Source organism: Stegodyphus dumicola, chromosome 8 (assembly GCF_044657685.1).
Source record: "Stegodyphus dumicola isolate Sdum_Otavi_A_Nest chromosome 8, ASM4465768v1".
NCBI lineage: Eukaryota > Metazoa > Arthropoda > Arachnida > Araneae > Eresidae > Stegodyphus > Stegodyphus dumicola.
The window spans coordinates 165,940,822-165,965,973 of NC_140775.1; the positions used below are offsets into that span (position 1 = coordinate 165,940,822).

A 25,152-nucleotide genomic window follows, 5' to 3' on the forward strand; every position below is an offset into this window, starting at 1 on the left:
TATTTACAATAAGTATCATATTTGAGATCAAGTAATGTACATTAAGAATGCTTTTAAAATTAAACTATGCAATACTTCACAAAGCATAAAATTGCAAACTCTTGATTAGATGAAGGATTTCATATTACAGCATAAATTAATGCAATAAATATTGTTTAAAGTAGGTTATTACACAAGTCTACATTTTTAACAAACCTTTGACTGTTGCTGTCCGCGTACAATTGTATAAAATGGCTAATTCTCCAAAAACTTTACCAGGACCCATATTGCATAAAAATTTGCCTTCTTTTGAGACTTCCACTTTACCCTCTGGGAAAAAAAAACATATAATAATTAGAATTCGATTAAAATAAAACTATTATTATATGCACACAATGCTAAAAATGTAAACACAAAATTCCAGAAAGCATATATTTGCCCAAAAGTTCACTCAATAAAAATTTCTTAAAATTAAATCTGTATGAAAGACCTATTAAAGAACAGAGAATGAACAATTTCAGGAAATTAATTAACTTATCATTCTAATGTAAGATATGATAAAATGGATATTTCAGTTTTATGCTCAGTAAAAGCACTAACAGATGAGGAAAACTTTGTAAGAGTTATGTTTTTATTTGCTGAAGTAATCAGGGGGAAAATAAAATATTAAATAATGTAAAAATCTAAAACACAAAACTATATAATTTTTTATCATAAATTGTGAACAATGAAAAATTCAAGGTCTTTGCAATTTGTTCAAACTACTAATTTGATAAATTAACCAAGGAAATCTAGAATTTCAGTTAATAGGCTTCAGACTGTAAAGCATGAAATTAACTAAAGAATAAAATGGAATATCAATTTAAAATCTCTGCATTTTAAAAATAAAAACATAACTATAAAAGGAATGAATGAAAACACTGAAAAAGTATCAGAAGAATTTATCAAGGAATGAGTGAAAAGACTGAGAAATTTATCAGTAGATATGGAGGCTAACTGCCAATTTATAATGATGGATACCTACAAAATTTGCAAAGTATTCTTAATATTTTGACTTAAAAAATACATAAATTCATCAATTAAATTAAACTTTGATATACCACACATTTTAAATATGATCCTATTTGAAAAGTCGGTTGCTTTGATGAGAGAACATGCAACTGATAGTTTAAAAAATGCTAAAAGTATTTTACTATATTCATGCACAGTATTTATAGCAAGAACGAGATCTGGAATTTCTGAAAATCCCATCCTCACTCCTGGTATTATTTTATGAAAGAAAGCCTAGACACCATTTGACACTTAGTAAAAAAATGAATACAAATGAAAAGTCCTTAGTTGTTCTTTCAGCATGAATTTAGAGCTATTACAAAGTCTGTACAGAGTTATTTTTGTAAATGTTTTCAAGTTTATTTTCCATCACAATTTCTGAGTTACATTGAAAGTTTTGATACAAAAAGTAAATATTGTTTTCCTGCTTGTTGTTGTTGTGACTTATCTCACTTGTCTGACAATAACATCAAACCAAGTTCATGAATTTTGTCTTGGCAAAGACTGCAGAACTGTATTTTCCAATAAGGAGCACAGCTGTTGTTGCCTCAGAGGTGACAGTGTGACACTGCAGCATTCTGTCAAATTTTGAAGCAGAACTCCTTGAAAGACAAGTCCAAAAGGGTTTCCCACTCTCTTCCTCTGTCACCAAACCCCATGAGAGGATTTGTGGCTCATCATGCATTTTAAGTGCCTCTTTGGTGCAAAGACATTATACACTTACAAACATCCAAGCATTCACTGGGATTCGAACCCAAATTTAGTGATACAGCAATTAGAAACAGTAGCTACTACACCAACCAAGGTGGCTGTATGGAATTTAATATGATACCTGACCTGTCTTCTAAAACTTATGCTCACTATTAAGTGACTAAAGATTAAGTTTTGTCATTCATAACATATGACTACTGAAAGAAATCAACATTATGGTTCCCAAACTTATACATACTATGTTTATGTATACATATATAATGCAACAAAAATGCCTATACTAGTATTTAAAGCCTTATCTACATTTTTTATTATCTAATAGTCATTTGTTTCAATTTTGTTTAATTTGAAAAAAAAAAAAAAAAAAAAAAATTACACAGTGCTTGTATAGCATAAATACACATAAATTATTATCCATTTATAAAAAATTTTATTAAGTATAAATAGAGGCATAATCAATGAGACTTATGTTAATAAATGGCAAAATGGCATTCATCTAAAAATAATGTAAATATATACATATGTGCAGTGAACTCATGTCAAGGAAAACTGCTTAATAAATTACACATTCTAATTGGTTTTGTAAAGCCATTTATGGCTGTCTATCAATGTTTAAAAAAAAGCAGTATTAATATTTATTTTACAAAGAAAGCCTTATTATAATAATTTGAAGCCTAAGGCATAAAGTTCTTACAATGGCTTCCAACGTTCCCTTTCTTTGTTTCTGTGGAAGAGAAAAAGTCAGATGATTTAGGGAGTGCCTCAACTCTAGTACTTAGGCAGAATTCAGGTCTACTTTACAAATGCCTACAAATCCCCAAACATAAATATGTACTATGAAATGAATACTAAGATAATTGTTTTAAATTCTACAATATTATAATATGAAAAACATTAAACATTACATATATGGAACAAATTTATTCCTTAAAAATATCAATAAAAACTTCAGATGTGGAAAAAATTAAAAACTAACACTTTTGCACTTCAAACAATATTATTAAATTATTACTTTACTAAAATTAATTTCATTGACTATGTTGAATAAATTAGTACAACATTTTAAATATTTAGAATTAAATCAGAACTAAAGTTTTACATACCTTCCATGACATAGACAACAGAGCCATAATCGCCCTCTTTAATGATGAGGCTATCTTTTGCATATTCTACTGGACACATGCAATCTGTTATCTCTTTGATTTGTATCATTTCTAAATTCTTCATGAAATCATTGTCAAGAATGGCTTTCTGAATAAGGTCTTTTGATCTATAAAATAATAATTCATAAAAATAATGAATTCTAGGTTGTAAAAACATACTGAAACAATTCTAAATTAAGACCACTACAGGACAAGTTCACAGTGAAAAGTTTGTAGAAAAGGTTTACAATTTAAATGTTAATACTATTGATTTTAATTATGAGAATTATTGATTTATTTATTATAAATGATTACTTAAAAGGTTCAGTAAGTATAAATGTTCCTAAAACTAATTGAAAACAACTGAATTAAAAAAAATTAGAATATAAATTTTTCATGTATATCAGTAATTTCTGCCTGAAACAGTGGAAGTAATAAAAGCATTCCCATAGATGTATAAAATATGCATATAATTATGCTGTATACAATAAATGAACAGAAATATATCAATGCCTTATTTAATGTAAGAAAAACATATCCATATATGCAAAAGAACATATTTATTTGTTTATTTGTCTATTTTCCATCATCAATGCTGGACAAAAACATCTTTACCCCACTTGCAAGTTCCTCTGGAACCTTTAATACAACATTAGCATTAGGAAAGCAACTTATTTAAATTATTTGAACATACTTCGCATTCCATGAAGTTTAGTGTTCGTATATCCCGATTCTAAATCTGATGCTAATATCTGACAATAATATCTTGAATGTCACATCGCATAAATTTGACGACGAAAAATAACTGCAAAATTCTCAGCACCATACACATGGTCAAGATTAGCGTGAACGTTATGGGGTTGTCAAATATAGCAAGCAGAAACTTTTCCGAGAAGCCAGCATCTCCTTCTACTGCTACTGAAGGGTTCTTAGCAGAAACAGTTTTGCTAAAATCTATGTTCCAACTCGCTATGCAGGACATCTTGCCAACTGGATGGAAAATGTTTTGCTTGAAGATTTATTCTCCCTAAGAACTGGTTTGCGCGTAAGTCAGCCACTTAGTCAAAGAATTTAGGGCATCAATTAAATGGCTCACTAGAAAGACGTACTTATGGACTCAAAGACTGGCAGCACCACAAAAATCTCTCGTTGAATGGTTTTACGGAAGATTTTTTTTTAATAGTCAGACGCTTTATTTAATAGCCATTAGCCTTGCGCCACTACAACGGCCGGAAGTGGTGGCTATTTCGGCTAATCTTTAGAATGTGGTAACAGGTAGTTTGGCTACATTTTGGTAAGGCGATAAAGGTTACTAGCTAGGACTTTAGCAATAATCTGAGAAGTACACAGTTCGAATCACAGATTATTTTGTCTCAGAGAAATGAGAGATCATGAGACATGTAATTGGATTTTTGTCAATTTTCTTTGACTTTTTAAGTGAAAATAGGTATTTGTGTACATAGATAAAGTCAAGAGTGTGCGCAATGCCATTTTTGTGCAATTTTGGGATTTTTTTTGAAGTGAAAATAGGTCGACGTGTACATGGATACCGTGTATTTGCGATTCTTAAAAACGCGGCACGCAGTTTGTGATTCTGCACTTTCTCCCAATTTCGCACCTAATCTTCATGATTAAGCATTTTTGTTCCATAAAAGTTCTAGTATAAGCGTAATTCGGGTAGCAGATTGTTGGAAAAAATGTTGAGTAAAAAAAAAACGCCTTTACTTCGTGAAAACAAAATGCCGTCCAAAACAAAACTAGCAGGTTGCTGTAGTAGGGTTGGTCGCCAAATTTTCGCCAAAAAATCGCCAAGTTACCATAATGTAAAGATTCACCGCTATTTCATTATGGAAGCGGCTAATAGGTGGCCGCCGTTGCCTCCTATGAAGGGACGAACAGTTACAACCATGCCTTCTCCTGGTTCGAACCCGGGTTCATCGCTATGGCAGTCAGGGTCACTACCCTCTGTACCGAATGGGCGGCTACGGCAGAATGTATGGTGCAGCTAATCTAAAAAGGAATGTAAGAGGAAAAAATAGATCTAAATATAAGTGGGGAAGTAAATATAACATGCTGAATAACGGTTATTAGAGATGTTCAGGCAACAGGAATCGGCGGCAATTTTCACAATTTTGCAATACTGTAAATTTATGAAAATTTTTAATAAGTGGGGACACACAAATCTTATTAGCGCTCAGAGCTTCTAAAAGTAAAGTGACCACATTTTCATTGAGACAAAGCAGGACAAATGGAATGAAATGAGAATTATAATTTAGTTATGAAAGCAGACCAATAATTCAAAGAAATATATTTTATTATATATATTCATATACTTGTCTACAAATATACAAAAATATATTTATTATTAACTATTGGTAACTATAAAAATATTTGTAAAAAACAATAATTTGAATATTATGTTTTTTAATTAATTTAATATTTTGTTAAAAAAATTATGATTTTGTTTCACGGTTATACTTTTTATCGGAGTGAATACTTTGTAGTAGATTCGGATCATTTATTAAAATGTCGTGAAATTTCTCACATGAATTGTTTAAATTATAATTTAGGCTTAATACAGATTTTAAAGTTTTAATCTTCAACTGCGTTTTTTTCAATTGTCCACATTTTATTGATACTAGAAAAAACACGTTCTGTTGCTGCATTTGTTCCTGGAAGGAAGAGCGTGTGTTCTACAATTTTCAAAATATTTTCATAAGGAATATTATTGTGTTTAAAATGAAGGAATAACTCCGTCCATTTTTTTGTCTGTTTCCACATTTGCAGACAACCAACATTTAATTTTTTCATCAGTAACTTATCTTTTTACCAACGACACCGCACCAGAAAGATCCTTTTCGCAAATTGTATTATTTTTCGGAAAATAGTTACTAATATATTAAAAAGATTTTTCCACATATTCCATAAAATCTCCTTTTTAAATGTCACCCAATGAAAGTTTTTAATATCCTCGAGTTGAACTGTCCGTTTTTCATGATATTCCAAGCAGTTATTATAAAAATTTCTGACTTCTTTCAGAAAATCAGGTCGTCTAATATAGCACCTTGTTTTTCAACCTAGTGATGTCCTTTCGAATAACTAAAGGAACGTAATCGTTATCAGTTCTTTCTCGCAATTTTGCTTTTATATTATTGATTTCATTTGACACTTCTGTAACTGGAATTTTGTACCCTTCAACAATTTTCACAGCATTGTGGAATAATGTAGCTTGGTTGTGGATGAACTGACGACAAATTTGTGATGTGTCATTTTCAAAAAAACAGCTGCAATATCTTTGGACATTTATCTTGTGATAAAAAGTATGATATTAATGGTTCGTATATTTTTTTAATAATTTCTACAGCTGGTAAAAAAGCTAGCCATCATGTTTTGCTGTAACCAATAATTCTTTTATATTTGATTTCTGCGTTTTCACAAAAACTTTTCAGACTTTCGACACGCACAGTATATATAGCAAGACTCACTGAGTTTGTTCTCTTCTTAATTTTTGTTTTATTTTATGTTAATTACAGGTTTTCATTACAGTTTTCTAAAATCTATTATTTAAAAATTAAATTGTTAATCTTTAAGCTTGAAGGCCCAGCCCGTATGTTTTTGTATTTTTAGGACTAATAGCTCATCGCTATTTATTTTCGTTTTTGATTTTAATTTTAATTTTAGTCTAGATTTAGGAAGTTTAGGTTTTGATTAACATATTTTAACACCTTAATGTGTCATTCTGTGCGGACGCGTCGGGAAATTGGAACAGAGAATTGAGACTATTAAAATTTCCAAGACACTTTGTCTAATTAAAAAAAATTTTTAGCGAAAAAGTTTCAATTGTCTGTTTCGGCGAAACGCGTAATGGGGTTAGCTTGATTCGACGTTCAAATAAATGAAATTTCCCTTGAAAAGCCTGTTTGGAAGTCGAATTGGGCTAATTTACCATTTTCCGCTTACTTTTTAACTTTTTCTGTTTTTTAATTTTATTAATGTTTTACATGTCTAATGATTTGATTTTCATGTGTATTAATTTTTTGAAAACGTGTTAAACCTTTTGGAGCAGCAGCTCTTGGTAACTTTTAGGCGAGCTTACTACAATTTTTATATTTTACTTATTTTGCAGCATATTGCACAAGATGTTTTCTAGACCAAAATTGGTTTTCTAAAAATTGTTATTACTGCTTTGCTTGATAAATTATATACATATATATATATAAATACGAATAAATGTTTGAAATAATATTTTCAACATCCACTGGAAGTAAGCCAGATGCTGTTTGAATAGTATTGTGTAGAATGTGCGCTGCACAACCTACTCAAATAATTTTTTGGTTCAAAAGCTCGTTTCATAAAAACGTTATTGATGCCTCTTCTAGCTTTTCCATTAAAATTTGCGTTAATGTCAACAATAAAATTATTGTCTCACAATAGGCAATAATTTTATTGTTCAAATTATTCTTTTCTAAAATAGTACTTAATGAATCAAAAATTATTTATGAAGTTTCACCCGGCAGCCGCCCACACGGTATAGTGGTTAGGGGAGCCTGACTGTAGATAGCAGGCAATGGTGACCGACCTATTAGGTGCCTCCATAATAAAGAGACCACCACGTCTGGCCTTATTATAGATTAATGGACTCTGTTACTCTGTAACTGTTCTCAATCTGCCACTAGGAAAAAAAAGTTTCACCCGGCAATGAAACAAAATCTAATATTCTAACTTTAATCCCTGTTTCTGAATCAAAAAAGTCTAACAATTGTGGGAAATAATTTTAAATCTTTGTGGTTGGAAGCATCATAATATATGGACATAAATGTGCATTTAATCTAATTCTTTCTGCAATTGTGAAAATGAATATGGTTAAAAAATATTACAAATAATTGCTTCGGTTTTTGTCCTTGCACGTGCAAATTTTTTGTCGTACAATGTCTTGATCATTTGCGACGTACAATCAATTGATCTGAAACTTTGATTGTGGTTTATAGTGTGAAAACAAATAGCCCTTCAGCTAATGCTACCTGCTCCTCCGTTAACAATACATATTCCTTGACGAGACGTAACGACAATGATTGAACACCACCGAGTAAATCTAACCCGTTACATCGCCTAATTTAGTTTACTTTGCCATGCATTTTATGTTTTTTTTTTTTTAATTTTTTATTTCTGTATACTCACTATAATAATTAATAAATAATAGGTAATATATTTTTACAGTACATTTAAAATAAGAAATGCAGATGTTTTCTAAAAAGCGGGACGTTTTTAAAAATCGGCGGGACGCGGGACTGTCCCACCAAAATCGGGACGTGTGGTCACTTTATCTGAAAGTCTTAATCCGGCCCTGGCTTCCCCCGCTTTTTGAAAACCTCAAAAATATATTATTTCGTCGTCATATTGCTTTTCATTCCAAAAGTCTAGTCATTTATTTAAACGCGCTATAATGATTCTGCATAAATAACCCGCCTACGTTATTAAACAAACGCCATAAATTTAAAACCTGATAGGTGATCCTTTTTTCTTTTAAATCAATGCCAAGGGAATAAATTAGTATTCAAGAAACCATATTTAAATAATTTCCTAAGCGAATTATGAAAGTTAGTATACGCCTTGTTCCTTATGGAACATTTATATAGCTAATGAAATCTATGCTCAGAGCAGTCTTCAATTTACTATATTTATATAGACTAAAGCAATCCAGTATGGGCTGCTTTAACCAGCAAGTGCGCAATTTGTAGTATGGCCAAAGCAACAATGCAAAGCTAGAATAAAGAATGCAAAGTAATAGGCAATTTACGATGGCACAGCTTATTATAAAATGTACTTAATATTTTATATCGGACCGATATATTTAAAGCTTGACTAAAATATTTCACGAAATAAAATTTCACGAAATAAAACCACGCCGATTTAAAAACAACATCGAGGGTGTTGGAGAAAGATTGCTACAAGTTTTATTTTCCTAAATTATGATTCTAGGATTGAATAATGTTCCAGTTATATTAAGTTTCTCAAGTTTGAGAATTTTAAGAAACCGGTTTAAATTTTTAGGTAAGACGCAGAGCTGGATTAACCATTAAGCAAAATAAACATGCGCTTAGGGCATCAAGGAAAGAATCACCACACAAAAGTTATTACGAAACCAAGCAAAAGGGGCCCGACAAAAAATAAATCTATTGCCGGTTTTACTATGGTATATGGCAGCGGTCGGGGAAGCGGGGTAAATTACCCCAAATGGGGTAAAAATGAAATTTTTGTTGGTAAAAATGAAACTTTTGTGAGTAAAAAGTATATATCTTTAATTTGCTATTTTATAAACCTGTTAGTATTTTTTTTCAACTTAAACAATTTAAACAATTTGAAAATTTAATTCAAGTATATTACAACTATTATTTTCTGTCTCCCTTCAGATGGCAGCAAATAGAAAAAGAACATACCAACATGAATTCCTTAATTACGGTTTTACACAAATAGAAGACAATGGTACAATGAAACCACAGTGTGTTGTATGTATGAAGGTACTGACTTCAGAATCGTTCAAAAAAAGTCAATTGAAGAAACATTTAGATAATTTGCATTCACACCTGTCTTCCAAACGCGAGAATACTTTGCAAATTTAGAAATATCTGTTAAACGACAAAGATTGAATAGCAACTTGTTTGGTACATTTGATCAGCGTTCAGCATCAAGGGTAGCCTGGTTGATTGCTCGAAATAAGAAACCATACACTATTGGTGAAGATTTGGTTAAACCAGCTGCTGTAAAAATGGCAGAGATTATGTGTGGTCAAAAAGAAGCGAAAAAACTGAATTCAGTGCCCTTGTCTGCGAGAATTGTGAAAGAACGAATTTCTATATTAGCAGAAAATGTGAAGGAACAGGTTATTTTCGCATTAAAACAGGCTAAATATTTTGCTATTCAGCTTGATGAGACAACTGATTTTAGTAGCAATTCACAGCTAATGGTATATGTTCGCTACAAAGGTGCAGATAATTTTGAAGAGGAATTGATGTTTTGTTCTCCTCTCGCGTTGAGATCTCGTGGAATTGATGTCTACAATAAAGTAAACGAATACTTCAATGCGCAAAGTTTAAAATGGGAAAACTGTATTTCTGTATCTTTGGATGGAGCTCCAGCTATGCTGGGTCATATTAATGGTTTTTCGGCTTTCGTAAAAAAACATAACCCAAATATTGAAGTTACTCACTGTATGATCCATCGCCAGGCCCTTATGGTCAAATATTTAGAACCTACATGGAAGCCGTCATGCATGATGTCATCAAGATTGTAAATTTTAATCAAGGGACATGCACTAAACACGCGGCTATTTCGTGAATTATGTCCTGACGGTGAAGCTGAATATACGGACCTACTTTATTATACAGAAGTAAGGTGGCTCTCTCGCGGAAATGTACTAAATCGAGTATAGACTCTCAAAACTGACGTCGAAATTTTTATGGTTGATCAAAAAAATATTCTCGCAGATAAGTTTAAAAACTTTTCCTGGGTTGCATATCTCGCATATTTAGCAGACATTTTTGAGAGTATAAAACAAAGAATTGCAAGGAAAGAATATTAATATCATTTCAGCGAGAGAAATAGTGTCAGCGTTTGGATTAAAGCTGCAATATTGGAGACAGACAGTAGAACAGAACAAGATAGCTTCTTTTTCAAGGTTAGCTTTGTTTTTGAAAGATTGTGAAAATATTACTTTTGCTGACATCAAGGATACAATTGTAAGACATCTTATCAAACTCAGAAAGCGTTTTCAGATTACTTTCCAGATCTTGATACACGTACTGTCAGTTGGATTGTAAATCCTTTTAAATATGAAATTGCTATGATACCAAAAGAACCTTCAGGTTTGGCAGAAGCAATTCTTAACTTCGATCTAATACTGAAGCACGTATTCAATTTGAGAGTAAACCAAATGTGTCGTCTTTTTGGATGTCAAAAGCTGCAAAGGCTTTCAAAATTGCACATGAAGAGGCGGTTAAAATATTGCTGTCATTTGAACAACATATTTGTGCGAACAAGGCTTTTCCACTCTAATGAACATAAAAACGAAGAACAGAAATCGATTAAACGCCGAAGACTGTATTCAAATCGCTCTTACATCAAAAAGTCCCAATTTTGAAGCAATTGTATCGAACATGAAACAACATCATTTCTCCAAAACGTGAAGGAAGAATGTTTTCAATTATCCTTTTTTTTTTTTTTTTTCTAATTTTTTCAATTCTAATTTTTGTTTGTACCACCATTATTATTATTATTATAATTTGTTACAGTATCTCAAATTGTCAACCCTCAATTGTACCCCAATGGGTTTCAATTTGTTATATATATTACTTATATTACTATTATTACCGTTATATATTACTAGGTATTACATTGATAAATTGAATAAATGATGTTTAAATTAAATTTATAGTTATTGTTTTCTTTTCAAAATTATCATGGGGGCTATAATATGAATATGAAAGATGCTAAAAAGAGGCGATTTCGGTTTTTTAGTCCAAAGGGGCTTTTGTCCCTGAAGGACTATTGTTTTCGTTTTGCGATTTTGCGTCGGACTCCTATAAACGACGGTTCACTTTTCAAACTGTTGCCACAAAATGTTAGAGTCCTGCATTATATTTGAAGAAATTAAATAATGAAAAATCTGCATAAATGATTGTCTATTTCTCGCATTGTGATAAAACAATGGTACATAGAGCCATCGAATTTTGAATGACGAAATCCTACTGCGAATATGGGCATCTGAAATCCCAAATTTGGAATTTGTTTTATTATAGATTTTATATTTTGTAAAACTTTAACGAATTGTTGATTTACAAACTCAATGCTTTAAAAGCGAGAAATGGCAACGTTATATAGAAAAAAAAAATACTTTTATCTCCAGCTCGCGAGACTGTGTATATCGGAAATTCTAAAGATATGCTTAATTTAACATTATTTTGCGATATTGCTCTTGAACTGAATTTTATGGTTTAAGTGCAAAGAACATGATATTTAATAAATAAAGGTAACACTCAAAACGTTAAAAAAACGCCCCTTTGGACGTAATTTAAAATCTGAAAAATTTCAGATTTTTTTTTTTTTTTTTTTTTCCTCTTCTCCATGGGGTAATATCAACTTACACAAAAATATTTTGGGTTAATGATTAAAAAAGTTCCCCGACCGCTGGTATATGGTAAGATACAGCTAAACCAAGACTAAGAAAGAATAAATGCATATACGAGCGCCAAGGTCTTCTAAAGGCTTCAGAAAAACGTAATCCGGCCCTGGTGAGATGGTTCAGTGTATGTTGAACAACAACTTTTTTAGATTTTTGGTTGAATCAAAATTCCAATTAGTAAAACATTCATTACGCTTCTTTGGGTAAAAAGCAAAAAGTTTCATACCTACTCGCGAGGATGTTCATGAAAGAATTTATTTGTAGATTATTTTGCTATCCTATAACCGAAGGAGAACAGTACGTTTTTTAAAAAATTTAAAGAGTAACTGCAAAACAAAATTTACTCATTTTGACTAGTACTTCCGCTTTGGATAAAAACAGCAGTTATCACTAAATTTCTAGTTGAGCTCTTGAGGGTAATTCACTTTGGATTTCTTAAAGAACATATCTTCTGCAAATAAGCAAAAATACACTGACTTACCTTTTGTATAAAACACATTTACTCTTTTCCTTAAACATTCGTACTAAAATGCAAATAAATAATCCAAAACACAGTTGTAGCATTTTCATAGCTGTAAATTTTCCTAAAGATATATGGACTTCAAACTTAACGGAAAAGAACACAGAAATATTAATCGAATTAAAAACCGCAATTAATTACACAAACTCATAGTGGCAGCACCGCAGTCTATTTCTACATGAATATTGCAAAAAATCATTCCAATTAAAATATTTGTACTATTTTCGAGAAAAGCTTCTTTAATGGTAGGTACTTTCAACATACCAAATCCTTCATGAAATTAAATCATTGCTAGAAACTCAGTACACACAAAGTACACACAAAGTACACATAAATAACAATTCTAAAGATGAAAAATCTTTTCGGAAATACCAGCCAGTCCTCCTAATGACATCGTTTGATGAATATATTTCTACATTGCTCGGTGTTTACTCTGCTCTGAATTGATATCTTTCTTAGTTCATCTATCTCGCGTACACCACAGCAATAATTTATCACTTTTCGAGAGGGAGGGAGTTTTAATATACAGCCTTTTAAGTCATGTTTACAAGACCAAAAAGGAACACCCAATCAATACATTTAATTTAGAAATAGCCATCGCAGCATAGATACGTATAATCAAAGCAGGCAGTGTAAACAAAAATTTTCAAAAGTTAAAATGTGCTTTTAATAAATAAATAAATACAGAAGATTTATCTTAAACATGTTTTAACGTTTCCTCCTTATTAAAAAACACAGGATATCCATTACCGCCTTATTTAAAAGGAATACCTTTGTACCTTTATCGCAAAGCACTTAAATAAAAAATCCATTTGCCTTGAAAATTCCATTCATTGTGTAAATCTATGTAACCACATGTAAAATATTTTTTCAAAGCATTTTCGTATCACGTTTACTGCTTTACTTCTGCTGCATTCTTAAATGAAAATTAAATTGACACAATTTTGGAAAAGAACTCATTTCGTTAAGAACATACCAGGGTATATCATCATAATTATTCTGTGTAATTCTACAATCGCATAAAGATCTAATCTATGCAATCGCAAAAGAATTTTCCTCATACTTCTGTAGACATTTAAAAATGACATTTCCTTCTATTATAAACAACCAGTAACATCCATTTTGCAGGAAAATAAAGGTAACATTTAAGTAAAATAAAATTTCCAACACATAAAAATATTAATTTCGGTATTCTTTTTGAACGCAATTGTTTTACCATTTATTACGAGGCACACATGCACAAAACAAAAGTTTCAAAACTCAGTCTCATAGTTCTTTGATTGTCTTATACTCAGCTTTAACGCTGAGTGCCCAAAATACTAGACACATTATTTTTTTTTAATGGAGCAGTCTGCCAGTGACATACACTGACACCTCTGTTAAGAATTACTGATGCAACGCACACTCATTTTGAGAAAATACAGCTATCATTCCAGTAAGTGTGAAAACGGAAAAATGAAAGATTTTGAATGATTTTGAAATGAGTTATGATCATATGTGCAAGGAAGCTCAATTACAACATTTCTGAAAAGACTAATGTTCAAACCTTTTCTCGCGTGAGAAAGATTTCAGAGTTCAAATTGCTTCCATTTGGCCAGCTCAGTCCTCTGACCTTAATCCCGTTAAAGTAAAGAGACACATCAAAACTTGGAAACGCTACCATTTCAGTTTGAAGGGAATTAGAAAGGACATTATGTCATCATGGGCGAATGTACACTGCGAAGAAGAAAAAAAAAAGAAAAAAAAGAAAAAAAGGCACAGTTTCTATATCTCCCGTTCTACTGGGCTTATTCAGGAAATTCAAATTGCGTTTTTCATGTCTCGAAAGCGCGACTTAGGACGTATATTAGATTTATATATAGCATTGTTCTAATATAGGTATTTTGACACAAAATCGGACTTTTCTGAAATCACGTACCATTTTTTTTTCCATATTTCGATTCTACGACTCAAATTATGCCTAAATATTAAAATTTGTAAGTTTTGGTGAGAAAGTTTTGGAGAAATTTAAAAATTTATCTTGGCGAATTTTTTTTCAGTTTGCGCCAAGAATAATTCACTTGGCGAACATCTTCATTTATAGCAACCTATTTTCTTTTCCTTTTTTTTATTGTACACGAGCGGGAAAAGTCATCGTTCACACTTTCAGATAATTTTAATAAAGTGCGTAAACCACATTTGGCGTTACTATCGCTTATAACAAATATGGCAAATTTCAAAACGCGCCAAAATGTAAATTCACTTAGGAAATTTTGAATAGAAAACTTTAAAGTTTTGCAGGCATGCTTAGAAATACATTTAATTTAACTTGACGGTAAAACTTTTTTAGGTTATAATGCAATATCTTTTCGAAAAATTTATAAAAATTATTTTACAATAAATCATAAAAAATGTGCGAATTTCATTTGGATTACACCTAAATTTTGAATTCTGGAAGAAGAAATCAAGTAAGTTTAATAAAAAAAAGATATTCATAAATATACATCAAATTCAATTAACATTGAGTACTTGAAATTTAAAGAGCTAATTTTTTAAAAAACTACTTGTGCGATTTTTACAAAACTTGGCAGTTTAGCATAGTTTGAGTCGTAGAATCGAAATATGGAAAAAAATCGGCATGTCAATTTCAGAAAAAGTCTGATTTTGTGTAAAAATATCTATATTAGACAAATGTTTTATATAAATCTAATACATACTAAGTTGCGCTTTCGAGACATGAAAAAAACGCAAGGTGAAATTCGTCAATGGGCTCAGTAGAAAGGGAGAAATAGAACTGTCTTTTTTTGGGGGGGGTGTCGTGTACCTCAGAAACAGTATCAGTACCCCGATGAGTCTATACCTAGTAGAATATCGGTTATGCTCAAAGCTAAAAGCTAACCAATGCATTATTAGGGAGTTCTAGATTATTTTGGTACTATTTGATGTATAATATTATTGAAGAGAATAGAAGGAATCTGGAATAACTGATTTTCACTTTCCGATAACATAGCTATGTAGAAAGCTATTTTTCGAAGTTCGTTTGCTATATTCTTTATATTTTGTACATCGTCAATGGTTCGAGATTTTTGAAATCAGTTTTCTTTCGGATGCAGAGATTTATAGTCTACAGCAGGAATGGTCAGCCCGCGGCTATCATGTACAATTTTGCAGCCTTCATGTACAATTTCGTAAAATTATCATGTACAATTTTGCGGGGGAATTCACGTAATGTATTTTTTAAATTCAAATTTACGAAATATAAATCATGGGCATCCTTACTTGGAGGAAACCTGCAACATGGATTATTATATGCAAATGCAAGTACTGTGATTGACTTGGAAAAAAAAAAAAAAAAAAAAAAAAAAAAAAAAAAACTAAGGAAAGAGAAATAAATATTACACTTATTATCGTAAATATAATATTAATTCATCGTTTTATTGATTACTATCATTATAATTATTTATTCATACTTATAAATGTTTAACTGCTCTATTGTTAATTTATAAATGTTAACAAAAACTATAGTAATAATATATTCTGTTAAAAAAAAAAAAAAAAAAAAAAAAAAAAAAAAAAAAAAACCGACGCTACACAGAGCCATTTATAGTTCGATCTATCAGCTGGAATGGCACCAAATTTGACAGCGGAACCAATGATGACATGGTAAAAAATCGTGGGAAAAAAGTTCCGAAAATTTGCAACAGAGGGAAATGTAGCGCTGTTTAATCTATACAAACTGAAAATTTGCATGTAACGTAGTTAAAGTTTGAAAATGCAAATGCTGGGTTACATAAACCACAGAAGTGTCGATAATTCAGTCTATAAAGATAGGGGAAACAGTCGGTAATTCAGACTATAAAGATAGGGGAAACACCGAAGGACATTCCAGATGGCGTAATGGCAAACCGCACATTGAGTTGAATAGTGTTAAGCGAATTTCGCTTACTGCGCATGCTTGATGGTGTACCTTTGGCGCGGGGAGAAATATTGGCGACTAAGCAACCCTACGTTAGCTTATTCGTGATCTCCATGGCTGTCGAGTGTGTTCGAGTGATGTTTAAAACTGCAATGTTGTGGAACTTTGCTTATTAGTTATTTTAACGTCCATGCCGATTGCACTTGCTTATTTTTCTAATATATGTTTCATTTTAATTTGTCAATAACAGTGCATTTAATATTTGTTAACATATGTTCGTAATAATTCCTTATTTAAATGTAATTTGTTTACATGTTATAATTCAGTAATTGTAAACTGGAGTATCTCGCTTAGTTTGTTAGCGTATATTCGCGCTTTTATTTTCTCATTTCAAAGAATTTAATAACTAGCATTAAAGACTTGTAAATTTTCTTCAGTGTTATTTGCAAGCACTTGTTATATTCCTCAGTGTTTCTTTATGTATGTACGAATGGAACGTATGGTAAATCCCGAATTGTTTTTATTGCTTAAAAGTATAATGAATAAATTTTCAACTAATATATCCTAAATTTCAGTCTTTTTTTGAACGAAAATTTGTACAGTTCCTAAGGAATGTGCAGAATTTCATAGGTATTATATTTTACATTTTGAATGCAAACACTGCTTCACATTACTTCGCAATAATTTCAGCTTTTTAGTTGTTTGAGCAGTTCAGCAAAAAAAAAAAAAAAAAAAAAGTATTTTAACACAGTAATTAATTTACATTTACATTATATTCTACGAAGATTTAAACGCCAGATTTGTTTACAATCAGATGGCGGTACATCTACCATATACCGTATTTATCTTCTTTTCAAATCGCGCCAACATAGTAATTACGCCAAATTGTTTTCTGGGCATGCGCAGTATGCGACATTCGTTTAACACTGTTCAACTCAATGTGCGGTCTGCCATTACGCTTCCGGATGTTACCTGGGTTCCCTCAGCGTGCATTATTTGTGAAGTTGTTTCATCTTCAACAATCGAGCGTAACTGCCGCGCCTCGTAAGTTTCGAAGTCGCAGCAACCTATATAAAGAGTCCATCAATTAATGTATTGAAGGGCATGATTCAGAAGGTTGAAGACACAAGGTCCTTAGCAGCTCAGTTTGTAGAGAGCGGAAACCAGTGTCAAAACAGACAGGTACCGATGTGGCGATACATTCAAGGGTTAGAAATGCTCTAATTTTGTCTTTAGCGTCACTCCTTCGTTGAACATAGCTGGAATATTTTATTGATCAGTAAAGGCAACTGCAGTTTGAACGATATAGGATGATCGAACATAGAATAAAAATTAGTTTAGTCTCTCATACCAGTTCTCTATTCACCAAACAGGTAATAGGACTTTAATCTGGCAGGTGTAAATGCTCGTTTTTAGTAAGTATGAGCTATTAGGAAAGATAAATGTATTATGGAGAACATACCCTTATTGTAGCTATAATTTTTGAATAGTCATGTGCTAATTCTCTCGTTTTCTCTTTTAATATGTATAGCACTAGATTGATTCAGGGATGAATAAAAGGGCTAGGTCATTCCTTTGTTCGACTCCTCGCCGACGCGAGCCTCATGGAGGGGGTGAACTGGAAGTAATCTGACGTATCTCTGTTGCATCTGCTCTGATAGAAATACGGGTTACAGCCGAAAACATCGCAGACGAAAACGTCGCGGAGAAAACAACGCAAGGCGAAAACGTCGTGCTACAAAACATCATGTGAGAAAACATCGCAGTTCTAAAACATCGTGGTACAAAACATCGTCGTCGAAAATAAAGCGGTTCAAAAATTTCGTAGTTTAAAAACATCGTCGTCGAAAATATCGCGGTAAAAAATAAAGTATCTACAAATCATCGCATGACGATAACATCGTAGACACGCTTTTTTCAGGCTTTGATAACTGTAAATGGATATTCCCGTAACGATTTGTGTGGGCAAGATTGAAAGAAGGATAATATTTACTTTCATATTTTTTATTAATCAATAAATTTTTGCTGAGAAAATAAAAAGGAAACTTAAGCATAGAAAATTAATGCAACTTATAGTACTTAATAGAATTTTAAACCGACATAGTTAACTAACAAAGGCCATTAATAAATAATTTTTTACAGGCAATTTTTCATGAGAAGTATAATCTATAAGTTACATTTAATTTTCTATGTTTAAGTTTCCTTCTTACGTTTTCAGCAAAAATTTATTAGTTAATAAAAAATGTGAAAGTAAAAATTATCCTTCTTTACATTTTGCGCTCACAAATCATTATGAGAATATCCATTTACAATTATTAAAACCTGAAAAAGCATGTCTGCGATGTTATCGGCATGCGATGATTTGTAGATACTTTATTTTTTACCACGATATTTTCGACGACGATGTTTTTAAACTGCGAAGTTTTTGAACCGCTTTATTTTCGACGACGATATTTTGTACCGCGATGTTTTAGAACTGCGATGTTTTCTCCCACGATGTTTTGTAGCACGACGTTTTCGCCTTGCGTTGTTTTCTCCGCGACGTTTTCGTCCGCGATGTTTTTGCCGCGATGTTATCGGCAAACACCGAAATACGAAAGGAAGAGATATTGTATTTCATGGTTTCCCCAAGGACAATTTGCTTTTGACGAAAGAATGGATATATAAATGTCGAAGACAGGATTCTATTAATGTAAAAAACGCAAGAATTTGCGGCGAAAATTTTCTGTGAAGTGATTATGAAGATGACATGAGAAATCGCTTGCTTGGATTGCCGCAAAAGAAACTGTTGAAATGAAATACTGTGCCGAAAGTAAATTTATCGTGTGCAGTAAACGAAATAACACCAAGAAATCGGAGACATTTGAAAAGAAAACTAATGCAGAGTGCTTTTGAAAGACTACACGAATTAAGCCCAAAGAAAATTTATTTCGAGGCCGAGAACGAAATTGAAGCTGACAATAATAAATCAAATGTGAATGATTTTGAAATAAAACTCACAAGTGACAATGCCCTATGTGACAATATCCCTGAATGCCTAAATGTAAAGATAAACAAGAATGTATTGATAATTTGAAGAACAAAATAATATCCTTAGAAAATTGTAATAAAATATTGGAAAATAGAGAAAAGAAAAATTTTAGAATGTTTGCTCAGCGACAAAGAAGGTGGACGACATCTAGAAAGAAATTTGTATCGGAAATTAAAATCCCAAACAGCGAAATTTAGGAAAAAACAGAAGGACTTAAGGAGAATTTGGAAAAACGTCTAAAGCACATTTTTACAAAGACGCAGCTTAACGCATTGCTAGAAAAGAAGGAGAAAATCAGGTGGACTAGTGAAGATATTTCACGTTGCATTGTCATAAGAGCTCTGTCATCTAAAAGCTACGATTTTTGGAAAGAAAAAATGGGAATTCCTTTACCTAGCACTAGCACATTAAAGAGATGGTGCGCTAAATTTTCATGTAGTCCAGGAATTCAGAGTGATGCTGTAATGAAGGAAAGATGCGAATATTTGAATTCTGTAGAAAAAATATGCGTTCTCAGTTTCGACGAAATGCACATAGATTCTAAACTCTGCTATGACTCTAAACTGGATCAAATTCTCGGTCCCTTTCAAAAAGTGCAGTTGTTTTAATCAGAGGTCTCATTTCGCAGTGGAAACAACCAATATTTTTTTTACTTTTTTATTTTAACACTCCAATGACGAAAGAACTTCTTTTTTCACTCATAAGGCATATTCAATCATCTGGAGTAGAAGTGAAAGCAATAGTGTCTGATTTAGGAGGATCTAATACTTTGTAGAAAGAGTTACAGATTCCGATTAATAGTTCTCAGTTTCCAAATCCAGTATTGCAAACGAAAAAAATATGGCTTTTTGCAGATTTAGCGCACTGCCTCAAATTACTGAGAAACCACTTTTTAGATAAAGGATTTGTTTTAGAAGATGGAACTGTTTTAAATGTTGATATTATTAAAGAGGTTTTAAATAAAGATTCAGGAGAAATTAAATTGTGTCACAAACTAAAACCAAATTATTTAATGGTCAAGGGAAACGAGAGACAAAAAGTCGCTCCAGCGAAAACGTTATTTTCAAGAACTACCGCAAAAGGTATACTCCACCTCACAGGAAATTATATTGAATCGGGAGAAAAATATGCGAATGTAAAATTTACAATTAGGCTGAAACTCAAACTTAGAATAGCAGAAATTTTGCCATATATAACCACGCATGTTTAAAACTATGCCAATTTAAGGTTGTTTTTTGATTAATTTTAAATAGCTGTTATTATAGTTATCTTAGAAGTAGTAGTACAGTTCTCATAGTTAACATGCAGATAAAGAAATTATTAGAAACAAACAGGCATTTAAAGAAAAAAAAATCCCTGCAAATTAAAAAAAAAAAAAAAAAATGAAAAAAAAAAAAAAAAAAAAGGGAACTTTATGCTAAGAGTAGCGCATTTTATCTATTACTTTAAAATTGAGTAAGTACTATTAAATTTTTTAATGTTCAGTGTAAAATGCATACTGCAGTAACATTATCTCTTCCAAATTATAGCTATCTTTCACACACAGCTCATTTTAAACGCTGGTTCTTCAAATTTAAAACGCTAATTTCTATGTTGTCAATTGCATCTCCGCGCTCAGTGACAACATTGCTACGTCATCACTCCCCACTGCCTGTTTCAGGGAGAAAAGCTCTATGAGCTAGCCCTTCTCTTTTAAGTCCTGAGATCGATTTTGAATTTGGCAACGCTATCAAAAAGGCAATCATTTTGAACATCTTATCAGACTTGTTACAATTTTCAGTAATCTCAACTTGTTTTTCTTTGAAGTTCTTCATCAATCGTATACTCAGTTTTATCTACGATCATTGCTTTTTTTTTTTTTTTTTTTTCTTTTTCATTTAGCGGAAAACTTTTCTCTCCATTATCACATTTTCTAGCATCTTTTCATACGTGAAAACGAAGTTCTGTGTAAAGAATATAGATGAAATTAAGAACTAGAAGATGTAGCGATTTAAGACTCTGGATCATAGATGCATGTAAACGTTTTACCCATAAAATTTTAAGTTCATGCTGCTGTTCCACATTTATTCAAAATATTATTTTCCAACATACACTCAAAAACATTCTTTAATATTTCTTTTTGCCACGCTATAACTCTTGCAGCATACATTTACTAACGATTTTGCAAGTTAACTTAGAGCAACTTAAAAGCTGAGGAGAAAAAAAAAAAAAAAAAAATCACAAATGACTGTAGGTCAGACAAGTGAACATTAGCAACAACAAAAGAAATGCCATCAGGTCTTTTGATCACTCGTTCATAGAAAATGTTCGCTTATGTTCATTCAAGAGTCCGGAGTCAAGAGTTTCGTAAGCGGCAAGATCTAAGAGATTTAAGATGTCTGTCAGTCTTCCAAAATTTTCATTTTTTGGGGCATAAAATGAAAAATAAAGACTAACGGCACTCGACAGGTGAATGTTAAGACAGACTGCAATTTGACGTATGTGCGATGAATCTTTTTATATCTTTCTTTGCGTACGAACGCTTCAGGTCGTTAAATTTCGGGATCATTGCCAACTAGCATGAGGAAATGAAATGTAAAAAAGAAATGACAGGACTGGAAAAAGAAAACCCGATTACCGCGTAACTGTTTCTACCGGTACTTTTAAGCGTAAAAAATAACGCGATTAAAGATTCTAGACGAAAGTCGCTGCACTGTTAAATGTATGGATTTTCCAAAGAACCATGTAAATGCTAAAATGATAACTGACGCTTCAGTATTATTGAATATATTTGAAAACTGATGCAGATGAGCTATTTTACTTCATATCCTAGCCATCTGATAGATAAGTAGTGGCATCATGTTTGACAAAAAGGGCATTTAGATTAAAAAATTTATAATTTCAAATTACTTTAAATTGCATACAAGAGCAACAAAGGTGAAAAGACAATACTATTATTTAAAAATATTTTTACAATGTTTCATGAATTGATTTGCTACAAAGAAAGTCTTTACGAATGAGATGGGCCCAACAACGGCCCAGCGGTAAAGTCGCTGAACACTGGTAGTTTGGTCCGGGGTTCAAATCCAAGTGAACCGGCTGGCTCCATTGGCGTTTTCGTGGTTTTCCCCACGGAATCCGGAATCTGGTTCGTAAACGTGTTTACGAGCCAGATTCACTTTGAAAGACCTCCACGAAGGCATCCCTCCCTTCAGGCAGATCGTCCTCAAGTGCTTTGTCTTAATCAAATAAACCAAACCAAACTAATGAGATATGAAACAATTTGGTCCTTGGGTATTAGTCGGTACCCTTCGATACACCGCCAGTAATGACCCTGATTTTCAGCAAGCATTGCGACAACCCTAAAAGCAGATCTGAATTTTTCCAGAACGATTTTTTTTTTGTTTGTTTGTTTAAATTTGGTTTTTGTTAACTCTTATTCGGCAAAGAGAAAGCGGAAATGTCTCTTTTTTTATTTCAATGTCAATTTCAAACCTATTTGAGAAAGCGCATGAAATCTGCATCAAGCCAATTTTTTGTTATCTCTTTTACCAGAAAAAGTTCTTGAGGCAACATTTGTTCGTCTCGTGTCAAATTTTGCTACATTTTATATCTTGTGCTGATTACATTTGCCAAGAAATGTGGTATTACTTCAGGATATGCGATATTATGCCAGAAAATGATGAAGGTTCTAGTTCTTCGCAAAGATATTTTAGGGTTATTATTAATATTATTATTATAAGGGTACAGCCCCGATCCTTCTAGCTGACACAATGTATGATTGTAGGGTTACATATAACATGTATAATGCTAAGAAATACCGCCAAAGTGCAAGAATTTATTTTTTTTTAAAGCTCAAAGGAGCGTTAGTTCATTCATCGAATCACTGTAAAAGGGCTGGCTCACTTTTCAAATTGTTGCCACCAAATATTATCACCCTGTATTATTTTAAAAGAAACTGCAGGTATGTTTTTCGCATTGTGAAAAAACGATGGTACCTAGAGCCATCAAATTTTGAATAACGTAATCCTCCACCCGAGCAGCCAGAATTTCGAATTCATTTTATTATTTATTTCATATATTTTAAACTTTAACGAATTTTTTATTAACGAAATCAACGATTTCAAAGCGAGCAATGTCAATGCTGTATGGAAAAAAAAAAAAAAAAAAAAAATCTCCAGCGCGCAGGACTGTTCATCATAAAATTCTAAAGATATCCTGTTTTTAAATATTTTGTGATATTGCTGATGAATTGAATTTTATGTGGTTTAAGTGCGAAGAACATGATATTTAATAAATAAAGGTAACACACAAAACGTTAAAAAAAAAGCCCCTTTGAGCGTAATATAAAATCTGAAAGCTTTCAAAAATTTTTTTATTGGTTTTAATTAAAATTATGTTATTTTTGATTAAAACTGAATCAGTTCTGCTTAACTGCGAAATTCTTTCGCGTTATTGAATTTTTAATTGATTCTTACTTGGATATGATAATAGATGGCAGCACAGGCAATTTTCGCACAAAGGGAAATTGAAAAAAAAATTTAATATATGTATATGGTGGGCACTAGTCATTTTATATTTTGGCCACTACTAAGGCGGCTAGAAGCTGTGGTCATTTTGTTATCGAGACACAATAACAGGCAGCCACTGTTACCTCCTACGAAAGGGCCGACAATCTACATCCATGCCTTGTCCGGGAGTCGAACCCGGGTCCTACGGCACAGCAGCCAGAGTCACTAATCACTTTCCCTTCTGGGTGGCACAAAGTGCTAGAATAAGTGTTGGGAAATGCGCAATCGCTTGTCTTCTTATTCAACAGCGTTCGTACAGAAGTAAACTCCTAAAATAATTACTTAATGTTAATTAATAAATGCGAATGAATATCAATACACGGCGAAAAACAAAAAACATGTTTAATCTATCTTCTGAATCTACGTTGAAAATATATTTTATCGCCAAAAGATTCCTGACGTTTTCCTTAGCGACGGCTAAAAAATCCGGGAGATTTAAATACTGGGATTTCTGATAATAAATTTGAAGAGTTGGCAGTATGCCATGAGGAATCAGCTCTGATATACAGACAAACAAATAGTATCTATCTTCCTTCCCTCTCCAAAAAAAATGGAGTATTTTAAGCATCTAAAAGTAAAGAGGAAAATATATTAAAATACGGCGATTTCCTAACGACTATGAAATTAGCAAATACAGCGCTGAAGAAAGATTTTTCAAGGACAAGCATATTTTGTACTACAAGCATATTTTGTACTAAGTTAGATTTTCAGTTAGGAGATTTGAGATTAATTTATTTTTTCTGTGCCTACATTTTAGAAGAAATTACATATGAAAAAAAATCTTTAATTCCATATGCAAGTAAAAAGTTTTCTTACCATTTTCGCGGTAAACGCATTAATTTTGAAAGCATCACAAATTATTTTATATGACTTTTTTAAACATACATTATACAATTATATTTTGTGTTCAGAATAAAAAATATTTTTATGCACTTTTCATAGTACCTTAAAAATTTTTGAATAAAACATTCTATTTTTAATATCATACTCTTATATTTGAATAAATGAAAATTCTTTTTGAAAAAAAAAAGTACTGATTAATTTTCGGTAAGCCGCTTTTAATTAGCAATTTCACTGGATTACCGCTAATTGGAAA

The 25,152-nt window shown here is 31.9% G+C and overlaps 1 protein-coding gene across 3 annotated transcripts in view; it reads right to left on the reverse strand.

Moving 5' to 3' along the window:
* The window catches only part of LOC118180849 (cGMP-dependent protein kinase, isozyme 2 forms cD4/T1/T3A/T3B-like), a 203,725-nt gene that overhangs the window by 38,931 nt on the left and 139,642 nt on the right, over nt 1–25,152 (reverse strand). For 2 of the 3 annotated variants that reach the window (XM_085822696.1, XM_035349903.2), the window contains exons 2-3: nt 2,844–3,010; nt 196–309 (exon numbers count right to left, since the gene is read on the reverse strand). In XM_085822696.1, the coding sequence (XP_085678822.1) occupies nt 196–309; nt 2,844–3,010 (281 nt within the window). Of the gene's footprint in view, nt 1–195; nt 310–2,843; nt 3,011–3,576; nt 3,800–25,152 lie in introns of those variants that run through there. The other variant, XM_035349904.2, reaches the window with a different exon arrangement.